The following is a 24,659-nucleotide window of genomic DNA, read 5'->3' on the forward strand; positions in this document are numbered from 1 at the left end:
AAATCCACGGGTCACTTTCTCCTTTGCTCTTAGACGACTCTGCTTCTCGCCGGAAATCCAAAGGTCACTTTCTCCATCCCAATTCGACGATGCTGCCACTTCTCCTCTACCGGATATCCAAAGGTCACCTCCTCCACCCTTCTTCGACGTCGCTGCTGCTTCTCTCCATGGAACCCCCATCTCATCCACCGTTGCACCCATCCACCCAGATGTCCACAGCACGCCATGCACAAGAAGCAGCTCGTTAGACCGGATGCTGAATGGGATAAGTGTGGATATCCCCGGGAACTCTACTGTGCTGGCAAAGATAGATCTGCTTCTGGAGACCATGCTAAATGTGGAGCAATGGATGCTACATATGGATCAACGGATGCTAGATATGGATCAACGGATGCAACATATGGATCAACGGATGGATCGACGGATGGAGAAGATAGGGGCATCATTTGCTCGGTGTTCATGCCTCTGTTTCCCCGACGCCGGAGCAGGAGGGTGGCATGGATGTGCTGAATGGGAGCATCGAACAACTTCCATCACCAAGCACACCCCCCCACCAGAAGATGTAGTGTACATGTATGCCGTTGAGGAGGACATGACAACCCCGTCAAGACCACGCCAGGAGACAACACGGCAACCAAGACCAGAGGAAAGCTTCCTCCCAGACAACCTACCATCGCCCGTCACCTCAAGCATACCCGCTCCCAGAAGACCTACATTCGCTCGCATCGATACGGTGCCCGACATCACCCTGCGCGATCTGCCATTGGCACTCAGGGAGAAGTATAGGGTGATGAGTGCTGGTGCACCACACAAGTATGCCTTGTTACTTTTTAAGCACCATGTGCCCTACTCTTTGTACTGTGACTGGGCCTTCAGAGTGAACTATAAAGGAAATCGCGTAAAAAAGGCGCTTCCTGCCAATTTAAGAAAGACGCTTCTGGGGGAATTGCAGCGCTTTTATACAATTACTGATCCTGTAATGAAAGGCGTTCGAGACTGCATTAATGGCGTTTTGCGCCATGCAAGGAATCGGCCATGGACGGACAATCTGGTGGACTTTCTGGATTAATCACGGGTACTGTAAGACCATACTGTTGTGCTGAACTGTATTGTACATGTTTTGACCTGCTGTACTTAAATAAAGGAGATGTTGTTGTGTGTTTTTTTTTAAATCCTTTGAAGCACCAACGTGTTAATGCCGAAAGTATCCATTCATTTCTGTTCCGAACAGCAGACACAGCTCCTTCACTTCAGAGCGGAGAGAGATCCTAATAGCACAATGTACACACGGCTGCTTCGGAGCATAGATCAGGGAGCCCCACAGCTCAAGTCGTGCGCCGGTGGTATTGGCACTGAAAGATGATGTCACTGGATGCACGCCACTGAGTGCCGATCAATACTGGAAATTAATTCCTTACCCAGCGTACAGTGCAAGACATATGGTGGGGTCCCAAGGATCACAGTAAAATAAAATACAGTGCTTAAAATATTATGCGTTTCGTAGCTAGCAAGCTACTTCCTCAGAGATTATTACAGCTAAGCATGCATTAGAGTTAAGTACCCACTAATCGCCTGTGATAGGTCAGACAATAAATCAGTTCAACCAACCGCAGGGGAGCAGTGAATAGCCCAGCAGTTGTCAATAAGCTACTAACTTGAAGCTAAAAAGAGAACAATTTAGTAGCTTGCACCAAAAGGGGATGTCCGAAAACAAAACAAAATTAGCGGTAGCAGGTCCGGACCCCCTCACGACATTAAAGATGGCACCTCATGGAGTTAGACTTGAAGAATCATTAAAAAACACAACAATCCTAATATCCATCTGCTGTAGCCCAAACAACCTCCCCCCCCCCCAACAAAAACAGTACTGTAATGGGAAAAATAACTATTATCCAGATATGGATAATAGCTCATTTGCACATTATAAAATCAAACATTAGCCAGCCAGCATAACTAATGTAAATGAAACTTTTTACTTACACCTGCCATCCTGAAGGGCATACTCCAGGTCCATGTCCTCAGGTGCCAGAAAGAATACAAGAAAAAATAAAATCAAATGGCCCCTAAATCCTTAATCACCTTGGCAGTAAATTACCACGATAGTAATTAAGGGGTTAACTCATCCTCCTCCTCTACCTACCCGGGAGGCCTAACCACCCACCCCGGGCCCACTATACTCACCTTCTACCCATTGATTGGCATAGTAGTACATCATACCTATATAATATGGGCATTATAAGCCACTATAGCAGTCAATGGTCACACTAATTAAAAACCATGAAGGCCAAAAATACACAATAATAAAAGATAAACACAAGCACCTATAGTGGCTTATCATGCCCATATTATATGGGTATGATGTACCACTATGCCAATGAATGGGTACAGGGTGGGAATAGTGGTCACGGGTAGGGTGGTTAGGCCTCCTTGGTGGGTAGCGGGGGAGGGCGGGTTAACCCCTTAATTATTATAGCAGTTAGTAGTCGCTAAGGTGATTAAGGGGCTTGGGGCCATCAGATTGTATCTTTTCTTGTATTCTTTCTGGCAACGGAGGACATGGACCTTGAGCATGCTGATGAGGATGCCCTTCATGATGGCAGGGGTAAGCAAAACGTTTTATTTACTTTATTTATGCTAGCTGGCTAATGTTTTATTTAATAATGGGCAAATGAGCTATTATCCATATCTGTATAATAGTTATTTTGCCCATTAATGTACTGTATGTGTTGGGGCGGGTGAGGGAGGTGTATTTATTTAAATGTATTGCAAAAAAATGTTTGCCGCAGGACTGGTACCGCAGGCCAGCGGGGACCCCCCGAGGACCCCAGACACCCACGGGGACAAACTGAGGACCCCGGACACCAGCAGAGACCACACAAGGGTCCACAGACACCCACAGAGACCACCTGAGGACCCACGGGCACCCACTGCCTCTGGTATCCATTATTAGGGGGTAGAGGAGGTGGGTATTAGGGTTTATTGTGGCTACCGGGGGTGGGTGAAGGGTGTATTTGGCTTTTAGTGGGTAGTGGCAGGTGTTAACCCTTTAATTGCCTTAGCAGTTAGCCGCAAAGGTACTGACATTGCCTGTAAATGCACTTTTATTGCATGGGATTCATGCCTTGGGTCTCCAGTGCTGATATTAATGGGTTTCAGCTCCGGAGACCCCCGGCATCAATCCGATGCAGAAAAAAAGCATTTTTTTTTCTAAGTCCTGTCTCGCCGCTTTTCAGCAGGTTCTCACCACCTTTACGCCAACTTTTCCTGGCGTGAGGATTTTGGGAGAAACTCGCCAGTCTAGAGCCGTGACAGGCCTCGATGAGCTAATCACGACTACTAGAATTGCACGAGTTTCAGAACCTGCCAATAAGTGGCTTATTGCCAAGTGAGATTTTTTTTTTGAAGGCTCAAAATTTGGCCGATTCATTCTTTTATCAACCACTTATCGACGTTTATAGAATCATAGTAGGCATTTTGGCCGATAAGTGGCTTATGAATGCTTAGAGCAGGGATGCACAATATACGGCCTGCGGTCCTCATGCGGCCCGCCCGCACTCTCTGTGCGGCCCGCAGCAGCTTTGGTCCGCTCTCCGTTCTCCTTCTCTCTTCCCCCCCTTCCGGCCCCCTCCCCCTCCATCAGAGGAGGGCAGCAGCGTAGGAGAGTGCTCTAGCAGTAGGAGCATGCACTAGCTGTGTGACACGCTATAGCGATGTGACCGAGAACTTCCAGTGTCTGATGCTAGAGTGGGCTTCTTCCCTTGCGTGGACCTGCTCTTACCAGCAAATTTAAAAGCTCCTGTGTCCCGCTATGATAAGTTAGGCATATGGGGGTGGAGGGGATATTATGATTTTGATGAGGGGAACTGAGGGGGATATGATGATGATGAGGGGGACTGAGGGGTATATGATGATGATGAGGGGGGATATGATGATGAGGGGGACTGAGGGGGATATGAGGATGATGACGGGGACTGAGGGGAGATATGATGATGATGGGTCCTGGGGGAGATATGATGATGATGGGTCCTGGGGGAGATATGATGATGATGATGATGATGATGATGATGATGATGATGATGATGATGATGATGATGATGATGATGATGATGATGATGATGATGATGATGATGATGATGATGATGATGATGATGATGATGGGTGCTGGGGAAGATATGATGATGAGGGGTGCAGGGGGAGATATGGAGTCAGAGTGAGAGAGACAATATCTGTGAGCGATCACGCTGGCAGGCTTTTCAAAAGTGCTTCTGTGTGGAAAAGGTACCCACCGGTAGAGAAGCACTGGAAAAGCCCGGCCAGCAGAACAAGCTAGCTAGAACCTGATGAGGGACATGGAGCAGACAGGGTAAGCTTTCCTGAAGCGGTATGTATTTCCTTGTTTAGTGCATTTTTTGTATGTCTGCAGTCTCAACAAATAATCCCCATTTTATTTAACAATGTTGTCCTGTCTAGTGGATTGATCCCAGAAGGTACAGTATAAAGGTGTTAAAAATGCTGGTCTTCCGTGACAAGCTTTTAAAAAAAGAAATGTATAATTTTCTGTATAATTCTGATTTAAATTAGAATATAATGTCAAACTATAAATTATTATTATCATCATCATCACTGACTCTTTCCTATTTCTTATTCCTATTTCAAACAATAACTACAGCTGCAATGAGTGACAAGAAAAACAGAAAGTTGGAATCGGAGAATAGATCTTACTGAAGAATAGATCCAACGCTAAATGGACAAATAAATATTTGTTTACTATGTTCCGAGAAAAATTTCTATGCCTCGTGTGTCGTGAAATGGTAGCCGTTCCCAAGGAATATAATATCCGGCGGCACTTTGAGACAAAACATCCCGAAGTCGCCAAATTGAACAACAGATTTTCAAGAAAGTGAACACCGAGAACGAGGCGGCCACCAAGGTCAGCTTTGAAATTTCACAGGAAATTGCTGCTGCTGGAAAAAGTTATACTGAGGGTGACTTTATAAAGAAATTCATGTTGATTGCTGTTTCTGGGTTATGTCCAGAAAAGAGGGGACAATTTTGATCCTGAAGGCGATCCGTAGTCCACCAGCCAAGCAGCCGTGATGTCACACGCTCTGACGGGCGCAACGGGACAAGCTCCAACAACAGACCACGAGTGAGGGAGGCTTGGAGGATCCAGGGGAGGCGGTGAGAAGTGCGGTGACCCTTTGTTTTCACGAATTACGTGATATATGCCTGTTTTAATCTTGCACATTGTAAGTGCGCACTTTTATACTTTTTTACATAAATATTCTGTTTATCAGCTTGATCGCGCTATGTAGTGTTCTCTCATCTCTCCTATATACCACCATACCGCTGAGTGTGCCTTTGAGGGGGATCCTGACTACATTCATTCCACAAGGGTAGCAGCCCTAACTGCAAACTGCACTTTATTCATCTAAATCCTGTGAGTAGGCTGGACATACGAGCCAAGACTATACCACATGCCAGATTTCATTGCCCATACATCTGCACTTATATTGTGTATTTTCCTTGTCTCTTTTTTCCCATATATGCTCCTCCTGGATTGTTTGAACCTTATCATACTTCTTGGAACCCGTGAAACAGGTCCCACCAGAGGGTTTGAGCTGGGTTATTAGATCAGCACTTATTATCATTATTTTAGTATCACATTTATTATTATATTATATTCTTTGTGTGATCTCTGATAATTTTTAATTTTTAATTTTTTATTTATAATTTTATACTTTTATTAGCACTTTTAAGTTGTTTACATCTTATATTCACTTTCTTCACAATATACAGAAAAGAGGGGAACATTTGAGAATGTCAGTCTATCACGCATGACTGTACAGAGGAGGGTAGCGGACATTTCCAACAATCTTACCGATCAGTTGAAGCAGAAAGCCAATGAATTCCGCTTTTACTCTCTAGCAATGGACGAAAGTACAGATTTGAAGGACACAGCTCAACTTCTTATTTTCATTCGAGGCGTTGATGGAAACTTCGAAATTACCGAAGAGCTTGTTGGTATGTGCTCCATGACAGGCCAGACAACCGAAAAAGAAATATCCAGTGAAGTAATAAAGTGCGTGGATGATAAGTTCGGAATAGGTTTTTGCAAACTTAATAATAATTAATAATTATGGTGGCCATTTGTACTGATGGTGCACCGGCAATGTGCGGAAAACATGTTGAAGCGGTTACTCTATTGAACAATTTATCGGTTGGCAAATAACCAAACATCACTGTGTAATACATCTTCAGGTTCTGTGTAGCAAAGATTTGAAGTTTGATTACATAACGTCAGTGGTTATTTCTATTGTTAGCTATCTCTGTTCTATGGGACTGGAACATAGGAAATTACGAGCTTTTCAGCAGCGACCTACTTTACCATACAGAAGTGAGGTGGTTGAGTCGAGGACGAGTGCTGCAGCGTTTAGTTGTTTAAAAGATGAAGTAACCAAATTCTTAGGACAAGAGCCAAGAAAATTTCCTGAGCTTGAAGATGAGTCCTGGAATCATGATCTTTTCTTCTTTTGTGACGTTACAACACATGTAAATAACCTCAATACAACTTCAGGGAAAAATAAGCTTATATTTCAACTTTATGCAGCAGTGAAGGCTTTCAAAATGAAATTGACGCTTTTCAGAAGTCAGCTGTTGAAAGGTGAAATGTGTCACTTTCCCACTTGTGCACAGCATATCCTATCAGCACACTGAGATAGGTGAAAAATATGCCATGAAAACTGATGATCTGATTGAAGAATTTGACAGAAGACTCACTTTGTCTAAAGAAGAAGACATTCAATTGAAGATGATTGACGATCCCTTTTCAGTGGATCCAGAAGACTTGCCATTCCAATTGCAGTTGAACGTTATTGATCTTCAGTGTTCAACAGATTACAGAAATAAGCACCAAGAAAGCAGTCTGCAGAAATTCTACAGAAGTATGGACAGTGAAAAGTACAAAAATCTTATTGAAGCTGCAATGAAAACATTCAGTATTTTTGGCAGTACCTACAGTACATTTATGAACAAACGTTCTCTATCATGAATATGAACAAAAACAAACAACGTTCTTATCTGACTAATGACAACTTAGAAGACATTTTGAAGACGTCTACTACGAATATGACCCCGGAAAACAACACGTGGGTTGCTGAAAAGTGGTGTAATACCGCTCATTAAGTTTGTGAGATGATTAGGAAATTAGTTCATTTTAATTAAATTTATTTTAAATGTAATTTTGTTTCAAGTAAGCATGGTAAAGAAATGTATAATTTTGAATAATAAATGCTGTTTTACCCGTGCAGCCCAAATCTGTTTTTCTTGGAGCAGTTCGGCCCTTCTCACTTTACTAGTTGCGCAGGCCTGGCTTAGAGCATAGGCCCTTTAGTATTGTTTATATTAATGTCTTTTTGTAATATTTAATTTTGAAATGCATTGTATTTATAGTGGCCAAAAGATCCATTGGCTAATAGGACTTTTGGCCATCACTATAGAAGGAGGGCCAGGTTTGTTGGGGGGGAAGGTGCAGAGGGTAGTTGCCCCGGGGAGGGTTGTTAGGCCCCCGAGGGGATAATAGCAGGGGTGAATTACTGTTTTGCCTTAGCCGTTAATACAGCATTACCATGCAATGCTTTTCTAGCCTCTTAGGTAGCCAAGGGGGGTTGGTTGAGTAATGTTAGGTCATATCAACCCCATAGTAGTTAGCTAGTCATGGGAACCCATGTCTACCTGATTACTTGGGCTACAAAGGGGTTAATATATTATTATTATTATTATTATTATTATTATTATTATTATTATTATTATAGTGAACATTCCATGTTCGTTTAGGTTATATTGCTTATGTATATAATGGCCAAAAGATCAGCCTAGGGTAGGTGATAAAAATGTACAGTACTTTTTGGAGGTGCTACTGTAAAGCAAGGTATCGCAAATTGATGAATGGTATAAAAATTATTACAATTGCGGTATTGACTCATTTTGTTGTTGATATTTTTAGCGGACATGGTAAAAATGTGATATTTGCAGCAGTAAAAAGTTGATCACACATGGCATTTATACAAAAATAACTCTTTGTTTTAGCAATATTACCTTGATTTGTGGCATATTGCAGTTTAAAACTGTAACTCCTGGCTATTGTATCATATTCATCATGTGTAGAGCAAACTAATGTCATGCTTGGCTATGGGCCATATTTACCAAAGGGAGTTAATCTGTAAGTATCTTGTTGGCTGAAAAGTGCCTTATGATTAAGAAAAACTTAATAAAAAGACACTTGTCTTTTTAATGTTGACATTTTTCCGTAGTCATTTGTATAAATTTTACTGAAGAAATTTTTAGATCAAGTTTCGATTTATGAAATACTGATATAATGTAAATAAAGGTAAATAAATATTGAAAGCAAAAAAAAACGTGTGAAATCTTAGGCTGGGTCCATGGTGAGCGCACTCTCGCGACCAGCGCACTCTCGCGACCATGCGCGTGCATGTGACATCACCCACGTATTAGCTGCAGCGATTTGTGGCCTGGGTAGACGCGATGGGGTAGTGTGTCGGGGGGCGTGGCCATGACATCACGGAGCTGGTTCGCCGTCATTGGGCGAAGCGCTCACGTGACTCGTCCGTCGAGGGAGAAATCAGTTCATTTTATCTCCTCATATTTCTCACGCTTTTGAGCTCGGCGCGCGCGTTAGCGTGCTCTAAAGACAGCCTCATAGAAGCACATATAATTGATCGCGCGCCCTGTGCACACAATCGCACGGTCCCGCCGACCATGGATGCGGCTTTATGTGTGTTTTTTTAAATAAATCAGTTCTGTAGTATTAGATAATAGTGACATTTTTTAAAAACATTTTTATTCAACTCGATGCCATTTTTAATGAGTTTTAAAGCATCCTTTGATTTTTATAGCAGGTTTTAGCCCACCTCCCCAGCAGTGCAAAATATTTGCAACACTTTCCTGTTTGGGATCATTTGTTGCAAATCTTTCCAGCAGTTTGAGCTGGGTAGATAATGAACTGTAAGGGTAGATAATGTTACCTTAGTAACACAAGGATACATTGCAGTTGCTGAGTTGCACTGACTGAAGCTACCATTATGTTAGTCACACAATCATCATTTTGACAGATTTATAATAGGAGCACCAAACAATTGCCAGCTTAGGTAAGAATACATTGTCACATGCTTAACATATAAAAATAATTTTAAAAAAAGAAAGAAAAAAAAAGTTGGAAAGAAGTATTTCTGCTTTAAGGCATTGATTTTACCATTGGAGAGATGTGAAAAGAAAATAACTCAAATAAACAAAGTTTCATGGGCTTACCTTGTCTGGATGTGAAAGTTGTTTGTAGTGCCAGTGTGTTCATAGTCATGAACGGCAGCAGCGAAAATCATTGCAAATATCTCTAGTTCTGTCAGCCAGTGCTGGAAAAGTAATTAGAAATGAGTAAACGTATCTAACAGGCATTTCATTTGCTAACAATATCTACTAGCATGTCACATCAATGCCTTACAGCTGCGAGAGATAAAATTCTGCATGTCATTTCAGGAAAGGTAAAGTCCGAGTCACTTTAGCCATCATAAAATCTAAATCTCGGTGAGTACAGTACAAAGGTATAGGAATATACACAATACTGAGTTGCAGGCCTGTTGTTCATGATCCTCCTCCTCCTCAGTGTAGGGTCAATTACAGATGTGTCCAGAGTTACTGTTTTCTGTTGCAATAGCGTAAGGCCGAGGGACCGCAGGGCAGCCGCGCCCGATCGCAGCACCGAAAACAGAAGATGACCCAGAAGGATTAATTCAGCGGGGTTCCCTGCTTCTCGATGGGACCACAACAACGTTAATCCCACCCAGCCAGCCACAAGTCTGTAAGGGCTGCGCAGAGAAGTCCCAGAGAGAAGCAGTCTCTCTTTGTGTCTCCCCAGTATGCACTGTGTAGAAGTAACCTTTGCCCAATTGGACTGGGATGGTGACAGGTGTCCATTAACACTCAAAGGGTTAAAGGCCTTTGTTCCAGGATCCTCATTTTCACACAAGTGCAGGCAAATGACCTGAACAATTAGTCAATTGCCCCCAAACAATTAAAAAATTACAAAAAACGCTGAAAAAGGCATCACATGCTGACTGTCATTATGTAATAGTCCACCATTTCGGTGACGTCACTGATGATGCTGACGCGGTCATCACTTAACTATAGGCGTCCATGGAAACACAGCAGGCGGTTGTTCGGAGTGTCCTGTAGTTGTTATGGAGATGGTGTAGCGCATGCGCTCCGATGTGAGTCAGGCCAGTATCCGTGAAGCATAGTGCTGGTTGTCAGATCGCAGATGTTATCCCAAAACCAGTGATGGTGAGTGTGTGTGGGGTGTGAAAGGGAGAGGTGAAGTGCTATGTACAGGATGAAAATGTAGAGTTAGTGTTAAGGAAAAGTACCATTATGAAGAACCTTTCTGTGTCCAAGACACCATTCATATGCAAAACTGTCCTGACACATAATACAATGGCCGTGCAGCAAATGGAATAGTCAATACACAGCCAGATAGCCACATGGTGCCTTTGTAGGCATATAGCACCAGGAGCTGACACATCTGCTTCATGTTGCATATCCATAGGGGGATGTGTCCATACTTAGAAGAGGTGCTGGCATGGGTAGAATGAATGTATGTTGGACCCGGGTTCAGAGGAAGAACCCAAGCTTGAAATCCTTGTTTAGACCCTTCGGGCCATGGTCCTGAGATCATAAATCAGCTTGGCCTCAAGCTACAGTATAATAGTAATTTGTTCCTATCACACCCACGCGGGGAAGCCTGTGCCTGTAGTATAGGCATGCAACACATTGTTGCCAGACTGTGTTTTATTTCTTAAAATGCCATGCCACCGGTTGGTGTTTAAGGTCCTCATCATCATCTGTACCCAATACAGCTTTTCTGGTGGCACATCTATGTATGCTGATCTGTTCTTTTAGCACCCTCGTCGTCTTTCCAATGTAGCAAAGCCCATAGGGGCATTTGATCAAATATACTACATATCTTGATTCACAATTAAGATAGTGCTTGATTTTAATAGGATTGCCATTGTGCGGGTGGGCATAGGAATTGCCTGACTGCAGGAATTGGCAGTTTATACAACCATGGCATCTGTACACCCCAGGTTTCCTAGCAAGCCATGAAGGTGTTGCCATATACTTAGCTACAGGTTCTGAGTGTATGAGTAGGTCATCCAGATCCTTGCCTCTCCTGTAACAGAAGAGTATTGGAGCTACAAAATCGTTGCCAATTTTTTGGTCATTGGCCAGAATATGCCAATGTTTCTGTATGCTCCGTTTGATATGACTGGATACTTTACTAAATGTACTAATGACTTTGAAGCGGTTGGAGCCAGCACCCTTATGGACCGGTTCAAGTAGATCACTCCTACCGGGTATCCTCGCTTTGGTCAAAGCACCCTCGATTTCTTTAGAGTCATATTCCCTGTCTCGAAAGCACAAAACAATCTCTTACAGTGCCCCTTCTACTTCCTTGGGGTCACTTGTGATCCTCTGTGCTCACAACATCTGCGAACACGGGAGTCCATTTTTTAATGGTGGTGGATGATCGCTGGTAGCATATAACAAGGTTTTCTTGTCTGTGGGTTTATGGAACAAACTAATGGATAGTTTTTCATTATCCTTATAGACCACTGTGTCGAGGAATGTGACCTCTGTCCTACTGTAGCTTGCAGTGAAGCATATAGAGCATGGAATGCTGTTCAGATGAGCAATAAATGTCAAAGCTCTGTTTCCTGCCCCTCCAACCCATAAATACATCATCGATGTAATGCATATAATTCAGAATACATTCCGTAAATGGAGCATCATTAAGCAGGTGATAGATTGGCATATGATGGTGCCATATTCGACACCCATGGCTGTCCCCATCAGCTGCAAATAAAAACTTCTCTCAAATTTTAAAAAGTTTGTATGTAGTATCACTTCTATCAGAAGCAGTATAAATTTTGGGGGTGGTCCATTGTGTCCGGAAAAAATGCTGAAATGGTTTCAAATAGTATCAATACCATCTAAGTCTGGGATATTTTTATAGAGACTTGCTAAGTCCGTGGTCACAAGATTGGAGTCAGCTTTACTCATTGGTATGGTATTAAGTTTATAGATAAAGTCAGTGGTGTCTTTTACATATGAAGCCATTTGCGTCACCATTGGCTGTAGATAGAAAGCCACGTCTTGGGACAATGGATGACAAAGTGACCCTCTAGATGAGATAATCGGTCTTCCTGGTGGCTTTGTTGAGGATTTATGGATTTTAGGAAGGGTATATATTACTGGCATGATGGGATGTGCCTGAGTGAGAAAATTTACAGTTTCTTCCGAGATCCATAGGTTATTGATCCCCATCTGTATGATGGAGTCAATCTCTCTCTTAAAGGCGGTAGTCAGATCAGATGTTAATCGCTTATAGGGATCAGTAACACTCAACTGTTGCAAGATTTCCTCTTTATAGTAGGCATACGACATAATGACTTACCACCACCCTTGTCTGCCGCCCTTATGACAATATCCTTGTTCTCTTGTAATGTTTTAAGGGCTTGATGCTCATCCTTTGATATGTTGCAGAAGCTAGTTTTATAGCTACTGATCCGTTGCTTTGTGTCCTTCTCCAAGAGTCCCATGACCATCAATATGTTATTATTAGTGACCTGTAGGTCAAATGAGCTTTTAGATTTAAAATGACTCCTGGTGCTGATGTCCCTGGTGGTGTTGCTACTTGTCTCCTCTGTTGGTCTACTGAAAAAAATCTTTAAGTCGAAGCTGGCGACTGAGTTAAAAAAAGTTCACTTCTCAATTAAATGGGTCTTGAGTGTGTGTGGGAATGAAGGATAATCCTTTCTGGAGGACACTCATCTCAGCTGCTGATAGCATGTGGGTTGAGATATTGTATACCACCATTTCATCGGCAGTCCTCTGTTCCCTCTCTCTTTTTTGGACTCCCTTAGCAGGAACCTTCGATTTCCTGCCACCCCTCCTGATCATTCACCGACATTGGAGTTGGGGAAGAGGGGTTTTGGGTGCTCAGCATTGTCCACTCCTAAAAAAGACCCAGCAGGGGCACTTTCTTGAGCATCCAACAAATCGGTGTCACTGATGTTGTATGCTGCACCCGTGTCTTGAGCGCGAGTAGTACCTTCTTTGTCCCAGTCACCCTTGTGTAGTTTCACCAATGCCCAACAGCCACCGATACACTCGTCGGCTGTTCAAGTGTCCTGTAGTTGCTATGGAAATGGTGTAGCGCTTGCGCTACAATGTGAGTAAGGCCACTCACATCGGAGCACATGTGCTACATCGAACGGCCGCCTGCAGGTTTCCATGGATGCCTATAGTCAAGTGACTAATCCGCGATGTGAGGTATCACACCTCGATTCAGCATTTACTGCCATTGACTTGAATGGCAATTAATGCCAGATCGAGGTGCGATATTCCACATTGAGGCGTACGGAATGACGGCCTCAAAATATCTCAGATTATGGTCTTTGGATTTATACAATAAACGCTAATTATTATTACGATATCTCTGTTTGATTCTTCTTGTTTTCACATTTTTGCTTCTATACTCTCCTTCTAATTCTATGGTTGGCCCTTATTCAATATGCTGTGCATGTGAAGCTTTTTGTGCCTCTTCTCCAGCACAGGGAAGCAGCTTCACATCAAATTGAATAGAGATGTGCAAACGTTTAACATGCTTAAATGAACGTAGCAAATGTCATCCTTTTTAAATTGGCAAAAAGGTTAGCTTGGATACAAAATTTTGCGACAACATCAACACTAAAGAAGTCATTAAGTATTGCATGTCCAATTAGTTTCAAACTTTAAAAAACAAAAAACCTTTAAAAAGCAAAATAGCACATTTTTAATAATTTGTGCCATTTATATAGAACTTTTGTTAACAAAAGTAATAGCAACGTTTTTGGGGACATGCGATCTGTTAGAAAATTAGCTTAAAACTGCAGAAAAATGAATGTTATATGTTTGCACATCTCTACCATGGCCATCGATATGGGTGGAGAGCTGGGACAACTGTCCAGGGCCTGGCAGCTGTAGGGGCCGATTTCTGTGACTGGCTGCCGAGCCTCTGCCCTTCCCAGCTCATGCTGCTCGGCATCAGAAGTTGGGCACACTTGAAAGTTGGGCCCAACTTCTGCATCCGCCCACGGGATCGGCGCAGCAGTGGATGCCTCCCCCCAAGGTAAAATGTGTGTGTGTTGAGTGTAAGGAGGGGAGTAGGCTATTGAGTGTTAAAGTGAGAGGTGGGGGAGAGTATTGAGTCTGAAGAGGGGAGGGGGGAATTGAGTGTAAGCGGGATTGAGTGTGAGGTGGGAGGTGGGATTTGAAAGAGGGACTGGGATTTGAGAGAGGGAGTGGGATGTAGTGAGAGGGGGAGAAGTACGTAAGCGAGAGAGGGGTGTAAAAGAGACAGGGGGTGTAAAAGAGGGAGGAGTAGAGGCGGAGTGAGATGGATGTGTGAGGGGGAAGAGTGAAGGGTACGTGAGTGAACAAGAGGGAAGAATGAATAGCAAGAGAGGGGTGGGGGTGTAACAGAGGAAGGTGGAGGAATGAGAGGGGGAGGAAGAGTGAGGAGTAGTGAGAAACGGGGGAGAAATATATGGGGGAAGGGAGAGGATAAGAGTGGGGAGTGTGAGAATAGGGAGAGAAATAGAGGGTCAAGTGTAAGAAGGGTGTGAGAAAATGAGGAGATGTGTAAGAGGGGGAGATAGTAAGAGAGAGGGGGGAGGGGCTTGCAAGGTGACCCTGTTCTCTACTATTCATATGAATGAGATTTAAGGATGATGGCGGATATCACTGTTTGGTGAAAAACCTAATTTACATTTAATTATTTATAGTTAACCCGTAGTATCCTCAAACATGCATTAAAAGCCTGAAAGCCCTGCAGTCATAGTGATTCTCAATAGCAACCAGATCAATTATAACCGATAGTGTGGGATTGTGCGGAATCATTATATTATGTAGAAGACTTCTAGGAAGAAACAGAGAGAAGGTATAACAGTGGCAGTTATCACTGGATCAGGGTGCAATAAGCTGCATAGCGGCTTGATGAACCCTGGTTATAGGATGCAAGCTTGCCGTGGTAGGGACTGTAAAATTATATGTTCAGTGCTGTGCACTATGTGCTACATTGTAATTAAGAAGTGCTTTGAGTACCATTAAGAGTAAAGCACATATACAATGTATTATTATATTAATGAGAAAGCTTATTATCTCTCATATGTCACTTTGAAGGCCTATTGACAAAGCAGTCAGAAAATAAACATTTGACAAAATTTCCTGAACGTTTTGGAGAAATCTCTAAATTTATACACAATATTTCTGGGTGACTAAGAGCTGAGAACTAAACTACCAACCACATAAATAATGTTTCCTTTATTTTCTCTTGAAAACCATGACTTGGAGTTCATGCGAATTTTGTGGAAAGTAACAAAATGAATCAGAGCAAATATTTCCTTGCTTTCAATATATAGCAGGGTACCCTGGTGCCCCGTGTTCCCTTACCTCCCGGCGCGGTCGCCCCTAGCAACTGGGGCAGGGAGAGGTGCGGGCGGCACTGCGGGGGAGTAGGGAGCGGCGAACAGCTCGCCGGAGGCTCCGGTGGCTCACTCCGCGCAGGGCACCGCCATATTGGAAATATTGCGCATGCACAGGAGCTTGTGCATGCGCAGAGGCACAGTAATGGCAGAGGCCATTACACAGATGCTCCGCATGGGGAACTACAAGCCCCATAATGCATAGGGTCCGAGGATCACGTGGCACAGATCAGCCAATAGGGCTGCAGCTTCAACTGGAAGAGGAATATAGATACAATTCACGCGCTGCAGCCAGGGTAGTCGGAGCAGGGACACAGAGAGGTGAGGAGGTAGGTGCAGGGTGTCTGTGGCCCCTGCACTAGGCCAGAGACCCGCCTGATAGGCCCCAGATAGGCAACGACTCTCCTGCAAGTTTGTGGCAGCTACAGGGACAGGCCCTTAGATAGGGAAACTGCCCCATTAGCTGTTTGAATTCAGGGACACAGCTGTAACGCTGCGCAACCCTGAGGATTGTGATCTGGGACCAGATCACACTGCAAGGCCTAGAGACTATCTGTATGTGGGACACTACAGCGGGATACCACCCACGCGGAGGTGGACTCATCGCGTTTGACATCGCTGGATCGGCGGTTCCCATCGTTCTTCCAGTCGGCACGCCCGGGTGCTGCAGCACCCGGCAGGTACCTACATCACTAAGTGCACCAACCAAGTAACATACACCATAGTGGCAGCGCTGACCACATATAGGGGTGGGGTTAGACTCTTGTGGACACCAGGGTGGTTGGGTGGCCAAGGGCTCTGTCAGATACTGTGGACACGGTGTGGGGTAACACGGTGGTGGAAAAGGCAGTGCGAGGCTGTATGGTTAGCTGTAACCAGATATTATTGTTATGATTGTTTGTCATTGCATATATGCCCAACAGAAAAGTGCTATTGTTTTATTGCACAAGTGTGGGTTGTACATATATGGTCCTGCACGGGGTCATCCCGCATAGTTGGGATCCCACGCAGGTCGAGGCACTGTCACATATCAAATCAGGTACACCCCAGGCTCCCCGTGGCGGAGGTTCAGGTCTCCTGCGAGCCACAGGTAACGCACACACACACACACACCGTAAACGCCTTATCTCCCAGGGGGTGGGGGAAAGTGCACTACACATGAAAATCCCCTTATGACACAGACTTAGGAAAACCTTATTAATGCAGTGTGTTTGGTTTTAACTATATGTGGTCATAAGAGGTATTTTTATTTGCTGTACACTGTACGCTGGAGAGTTTTTGTCAATTTTTTAACTCATCATAACTTACTTTGTGTCTGGTTTTAACTATTTAAACAGCATTGAAGCCCTGGAGAACATTATAAAGAGAACTGAAGAAACCAAGAGATAGGAAAAGACTGAAGACTGTTGTTTATTTTGTCCGCATTAACCATATTTAGTCAATTATGTTTCCTTTATCTGTTAATTATAAATGCTCACCGTTGGCTTTAAAAAATAATAATGAGGGTTTTACTTTTTTTCCCCGCCTTTTTTTCTCTCTTCCCTCCTATCTTCCCCCACTTTTCTCTCTCCCTCCTTTCTCTCTCTCTTCATGACATTTCTTTAATTTAATACCTTGTGATGTTATCAATTCTTGCCACCTGTCTTTCCAGTATTCTTGCTTTCTTCTCTCATGTCAACTGACACTCTTTCTTCATCTTCTGTCTAAACTTTATAGCTATCTGACGCCATATCTGCCACCAGGCTATGTGCATTATGATGTCACTGATATGCTATATCTCATGGAGGGGCGGAAAAAAATATTTATTTTTATAGAGAGATATTGTTACCTTAGGCATAGCCTGCTTCATTGAGATTCGTTATTACAGTAATTATATGCAAAAACAATGGCCATTGTATATCTCATTAGCATAGTGTTAACGCTCATGTTAAGTTAGCACTGCCTTGCGTTAACGTCAAAAAACATGGGTTGCCTTAAGCATTTCTCACCAAAAGGTGGTGCTAATCTCCCCCAGAAATGAAATATAAGTAGAGATAGAGAGAGGGTCGGGATAGGAGTAACTTTTTCATATGACCTAACTAAGTCAGCGTTAACTGTGTTAACTCTAATACACCTTTGTGGATAGGCGTTGGGGGGGGGGAGTGACAACTCTTCTGCATATCATTAACACTAACAGCCATTATACTTAACACAATGATCTTTATGGCCGAACTTAACAGAACTTAACCTAGCCTTAATGAGCTTTGAAGATACACGTTTTGAAGTGTTTACTTAGGTGAGTGCCTCCTTAAGTCAGTAAAAGACCTCTGTGAATCTTAGCCTTAATGACATCTGTTTGTTTCTATGTCCTTCTTGAGAGAATGAAATAAAAATGTTAAAACAAAACACTACGGTAAGTGGAGGATGAATCGATATTGTGTGCCAATATCCAATGCACAGTTCACTGAACCCATCCCTAAATAAAATGTTTCAATTTTATCATCAGGAAGACTGAGCCAAAGTGAGTGTTACTGTAGCTTGTCAAAGCAACTGCATACACCATCTGTTTCTTACGGCATCAGTAAAACATGGGTTCTCATTAAAGTCATTTTATTTCTCTTTTATGGGCTTGACAAAAACCAAATATGCTATTCTGTAAGCATTTGGAGCAGGAAAATGTTCAATTGGGACTAAAAGAGCCATTTGGAAAATGGGTCCCTGAATGTCAGTATAGTACATTACGGTACTTTGCCATGCTTCTGCTCGATTTGCATCAACAAGTAATGTGTGAAGTGGTTGTTTGTTTGTAAACCCAATAGGAGTTATGGGTGAGGTTCTTGGCACATATAACATGGGTTTTATAGAATGTTGCTTCCCCTGTGATGTTCTTCAGGTGTTTGTGGCAAATAAACAACTAACCCTAAGATGACATTATTTTCCAAGGTGATTTGTGTCATCTGATAACGCTTTTGCATTTGATGCTGGTATTAACAGGAGGGGAAAAAATCAATTACATGCTTTAACAAATGAAGCTGGCGGGGGGGAGTTATTGATCAAGCTTTCGTATGGGTTTACGCACCTGAACAGGCGTCAACTCCCATGTCAATGGAAGTTAACGCCCGGTCGCTTACATTGACCCCTGATAGAGCTTAATGAGATATCTTCCAGAGCTTGGGAAATATTTATACATAGCATATTGAATAGGAGCCAACATCTTAAAATAAGTATATACTGTACCAATAAGCAATTTATCATTTTTAACATAACTTCAAATATTACAGCAATGCACATTTTGCAAAAAAAATCAACAATTTAAAATTCAGTTTGCATGCATCACAGCATTCTAAACTAGATTTAGGGGCTTCTTCTATATCTCCCGAAGTGGCCGATTGGGCTGTTTGCAGCTGAAATTTTCTATTAACTTTGATGGGGACTTTCGGTCAAAATGGCCTGATCAGCTGCTTCGGCGAATGTAAATTAAGACCCGTAGTCTCCAGAAGAATTTTTTTCTGCACCACTAGAAAAGTACCATTGCTGCGATACAGATGTAGCCAGACTTAATGGGCTCAGTGGGCTCACTCACACTACCAGAAGCAGCTTCACAAGTTTCATGAAGAAGCAAAGATATACTTACTGCTAAGCCAGACTTAAAGAGAAAGTAATGAACAGTCTGCGTAACATCTGCGGCATGAATTAGGTTGTGATAAGGATTCTTATGTTTGCTGTATCCAACTTCCAATGCTTCCACAAATGATACAAGTGCAGAGATGGGTATCTAAAATGGAAAGCGGTATGATTATATTGCCTTACACTTCTAATGGGTTCAGGAGGGAAAATCCCAAGAATAACAACATAGCTCAATGAGAACACTGAAACCAGACACAAGAAAATCAGAAAGTACTATACACTGTTGTACGAGACAATGAAGCCAATACACTGTAAATGAGGCATAACACATTTAGGAAAAGATTGAAACATTACCATATCTCGTGGAAATTGCTTTTGATTCATTATCACACCCTGTCAGTGTTGAAGTGCCCACAACAAAGCAATGGCGACGGGCACTCTAAATAGAAGTGTAGGCTTTAAATAGCATAATTAAATAGAATTTAGACAAAACAGATACAAAAATAGCAACGTTTCAGAATAGCATGCCTCTTTATCAATATTTAAATGTATACATATATTGATCTAACAAATTTAAGTCCACCAGTAAATAAACACAAGAAAAGTAATTTAAAAGCAGACCAAACTTTTTAAACATGTTCCTGCAATTGACACAGATCATTAGTAGGAAGAATTTACACTCTTGGCAAAGAATTTAGATGCAAGGAAGATAGCTGTACAGATGTAGCAGATATTATTGCACCCATTCTCTGGTCGGAAGGCACTACATTGCATGATTTCCCCAGGTGTTGTAACGCGCAGCTGAATTTGCTTAAAGTTGACCCTCACCAAATCACAAGATAAACCTCACGGCAACGGTAACGCATGATCGTACAATAACTGCAACAATAATGTCTGCTAAATATGTATGAAAAATTGTTGGACGCAGATCTCATTATAAAAAGTGAGTGCGGCAACTCCTCCATAACACATTGAAATATAGGGGCCTAATCATTAAACTGCAAGTTTTGCAATGCAAAATCACCTAATAACAGGTAGGAATTTGATTAATAATAACAACTTTATTTCACATAGCGCCTTTCTCCCAATGGGACTGAAAGCGCTTCACAATTACACTATTTGAGAGAGAGTGTGTTTTCACATTGAAACTTCATGACCTTAGAACTTCATGACCTTAGCGCTCCCCCCGCTCCCTGAAAAACATACCCTTGAATAAGACTTGCACATAGGAAAAAGGTCTGGAGGTTAAAAGGCCAGGGGTTTTATTAAAATACCGACATAAACAGAACAGTATGTACCAAAAAATCTCTGCCAGAGTGCTCCACAAATCAGTAAAGTCAATGGTACTCAACCATGGCTCGCAAACCCCACAAGTCTGGCACTGTACAGTCCCGGTCGCTCAGTTGACGCATCAGCTGCTAGCATGAGTTCAAGGTTCCCACCGCCCAATGAGCCATGCACACTCACTAATAAATGCCACAACTAGGCATCACTGCACACACAGAGCCCTTTCTGGCAAGGTTATCCTCTTGTTCATTTTAGTTTTTTGTATTACCTTACATCCTTCTTTAAAAAAAAAAAAAAAGGAAAAGTATAGCATACATGTATTTTTTATATATATACAAGTACAAACCTCAAAACAGAAACACAACCAAAGGGGAAGGGTTGGTGGGAAAACCTTCTCAGGGGAGGCACAGAATGTCTGCTCCCACCACAGTTCATTATCTGTATAGTGAAATAAGGATACTGTCCTGCGCTCAGGAGTGCGCTATATGCAAAGAGAGGGACTTCACATAGATCGGGAGGAGGTTAATAATGTATCACTCATAAGAAATTACGTGTCCTGGAGACTGTGTTGAATCCACTAATCTCCTATACGGACACCCGAATCGACAACTGTGTAGGAGGAGGTTCTGTCGGAGGGACTAGATATGGGGCAATCAAGGTAAGGAAAGACTGTCTTACCTCACAGTTTAACCCCTCTGTCAACCTCTGAGTCCCACCATTTTGGGTACCCTATTTTCCATTTTCAATTGCTCTACTCTGTGCGGACCACCTGGATTCTATGCCCCAGATTAACTAATATCACTATTCATAATCTATACAACCTTCCCCTATCTGGTCAGTCTCATCAGGCTCAACAGCAACCCTCCCACAAAAGGATTAACCGCCTGGCTGCACCACGCTTGCAGTGACCATAAGGGGAGGGGGAGCCTTGACCTAGCAGTCATGCCGCCCTTCACACATAGCTCAGGGCTATGTGTAAAATATGGGACTGTTAGGATATATTGCAAGAAAGTGAACCTGTACTATACAATCACCTGACAAAATATTTGTGGGGAAGGCCTGGAACATTATTAGTTTGCATTTTAATAAAAGTAAATTCTATAGAGAAAGTATGTTTTCTTTTTCAAACGTAATGGTCATATCTGAGAGTGCAAGTAATCCCTCTTTCTATTGCAATAATAATTAAAAAAAAAAAAGCCTGGTGGTGACATTTTCTTCCAGATTCATGATTATGAAGACATAATGGTCCATATTTACTAAGCAGTCTTCTGCCACAACACACACCTTCTAGCTCAGGAAGACACCTTACAGCCCATTGACTTGAATAGGAGATAAAGTTACAGCACCAGAAGGTGCCTTACGGCAGAAGACTGCTTAGTCAATATAACAATACTTCTCCAAGATAAAAATGGGGATTGTATGGTATCTATTTTTTAAGATGAACACAGACACATGTTTCATAACTCAAAATGAGACCTGTACGAGCCTGTGTTAGGATACTGATGCAGCCACGAGTATTAGAACATTTACCTGGGAAATTCTGGGAGATTCTGAGGCAGTCTCATAGTAAATGCCTCAACATTGCCTCAACATTTCTATGAGATTCTTAATGGCCCATCGGATTAACACAGTGGGGGGTCCCTGCAGTCCCATTCAAACTGAATGGGACTGCAGGGACCCCAGCTGTGTTAATCCGATGGGCCATTAAGAATCTCACAGAAATGTTGATGCAATGTTCAGACAATGTTGCAGCATTTACTGTGAGACTGCCCCAGAACTCTCCCAGGCAAGAGTTCTAATACTCCTGGCTGCATCTGTATTTAACATCTCTCTTTACCTCCTATACTCAAAGGTTGCAAACATTGCAGGACAAAGACTTCAATGTATCTATTCTAATAGAAGTGTGTCTTGAGATAGTATGTATATACACATACACATGTATATACACATAAACATACACACACACACTATATATATCACACACACAAAATATTATAATAGTGTTACTGGACAAAAACAAAGCAATATGTTAACAGACAACACAGCTAAACTTTAACACGAGTGTATTTGCACTGATGAGTGATGAATGATTTGAAAATGAATAGTAGAATAGTACTGTATTTCCCACCTTGGTTTTTATCATCTCTGTGCTCGGCCAGGAGGGGAAAAACACACTGAACTAACAAGTAGCAGGGGCAGAAAAAGTAACGCATATAGGGGTGGGTGTCATTGTATTATGAGATGACCAGATAGAGCCCATACTATTATTTTAATAATTTAAGTAGAAATTGATTACGATTTTTTGACTGATATAATTAGAGTAATCTTAAATTCAGGCATTTCACATCAATGTACTAAAATACGGGACAATTATGCATCCCGACAGACCTTTCTGGGACAACAGGACAAGTCAATCAAATAAGGGTTAATCCTGTATACTGAACATCTGGCAACCCTACCCAAGTTGTAATTTTATGTCAAGCATGCCATTCACAAATGACGACTATGTTTAATTTCTCTTCTACAGTATATCTGCCCTTCCATATGTAAGTCTCACCTCTCCAAGTAAGAACATATAATTTTTACATTGGTCCAGACTATAAGAATTTATTTTTTTCTGTGACCCTTACAACTGTTAGAATTCTTTACACACACACACACACACACACACACACACACACACACACACACACACACACACACACACACACACACACACACACACACACACACACACACACACACACACACAATATGATAAAAAATCACAGGCACTCCAATAGAAATTCAATAATGAATAGGTGCATGTCCCATATAAATAATAAAAGTATACATTACCGCATAGCAGCAAAAAGGGAGACAGCACTCAGGTGAATGAAAATAAATGTATTAAATACAGCACATAACTCCTGTATGTGCTGTATTTAATACATTTATTTTCATTCACCTGAGTGCTGTCTCCCTTTTTGCTGCTATGCGGTAATGTATACTTTTTTTTATATATATATGTGTGTGAGTGTGAGTGTGAGTGTGTGTGTGTGTGTGTGTGTGTGTGTGTGTGTGTGTGTGTGTGTGTGTGTGTGTGTGTGTGTGTGTGTGTGTGTGTGTGTGTGTGTGTGTGTGTGTGTGTGTGTGTGTAAAGAGTTCTAACAGTTGTAAGGGTCACAGAAAAAAATAAATTCTTATAGTCTGGACCAATGTAAAAATTATATGTTCTTACTTGGAGAGGTGAGACTTACATATGGAAGGGCAGATATACTGTAGAAGAGAAATATATATATTTATATATATATTTTATATATATATATCTTTATATATAATTTTTAAAATAGATATATTATAATATTTATATATTGATTTTAATTTAAATCACGAGGTGCTGCTTGTTTTTCCTTTTTTATATATATATATAAAAAAGGAAAAACAAGCAGCACCTCGTGATTTAAATTAAAATCAATATATATATATTATAATATATCTATTTTAAAAATTATATATTAAGAGATGCTTCATAAAAGAAACATCACAGACCTACACATCATAGAATAATCAAACATAAAATCAAACAAAAAAACAGAAAATATATGTAAATATAAAATAATAATAAAAAATGTAATAAAAACCAGTCCTTTTTAGAATCCACTTAAAGCTGCAGTTCAGTCAATATCCTGCATGTGTGTTTTTTTTAATAAATCAGTTCTGTACTGTGAGAAAATACTTGTAGCATTTTCTTTTTTTTTAAAAAATAACTTTGAAAGACAATTTTTAATGTATTCTAATGTAACAAGCATTTTTGTTTATATAGCAACCGTTTAGAAAGGCACAACCCCTTCCTTTTCTGTAACAGGCTCTGGCACACCCCTTTGTGAGTCCTGCCCCCTCCACAGCCGTGCACGAGCATGGAGCACAAATGTATCAGTCATTGCCTGGTCACATGATCTTCCCCACAGAATTGTCAGAGCAGCAGCAGCAGCAGCAACAGCAGCAGAAAAGGAGAGTAGCTCAGAATTAATTAATTAAACCTTATTCCTTTGCACTTGTGTAGTTAATGTTAAATATTAACAACTCATTTAAAATCAAATCTGTATATATCATACTGTAAACAATATGTATATTTAATTTTGTGTGTATGTGAATGTGTACAATTCAATGTGTGTGTTATTAAAATTA

General features: G+C 41.7%; 1 protein-coding gene across 6 annotated transcripts in view; it reads right to left on the reverse strand.

Moving 5' to 3' along the window:
- The window catches only part of PDE1C (phosphodiesterase 1C), a 1,267,836-nt gene that overhangs the window by 231,002 nt on the left and 1,012,175 nt on the right, over positions 1-24,659 (reverse strand). For all 6 annotated transcript variants that reach the window (XM_075586551.1, XM_075586550.1, XM_075586552.1 and 3 more), the window contains 2 exons: positions 19,210-19,350; positions 9,328-9,428 (listed from right to left, as the gene is read on the reverse strand). In XM_075586551.1, the coding sequence (XP_075442666.1) occupies positions 9,328-9,428; positions 19,210-19,350 (242 nt within the window). The remainder of the gene's footprint in view (positions 1-9,327; positions 9,429-19,209; positions 19,351-24,659) is intronic.

Source organism: Ascaphus truei, chromosome 2 (genome assembly GCF_040206685.1).
Source record: "Ascaphus truei isolate aAscTru1 chromosome 2, aAscTru1.hap1, whole genome shotgun sequence".
Classification (NCBI taxonomy): Eukaryota; Metazoa; Chordata; class Amphibia; order Anura; family Ascaphidae; genus Ascaphus; species Ascaphus truei.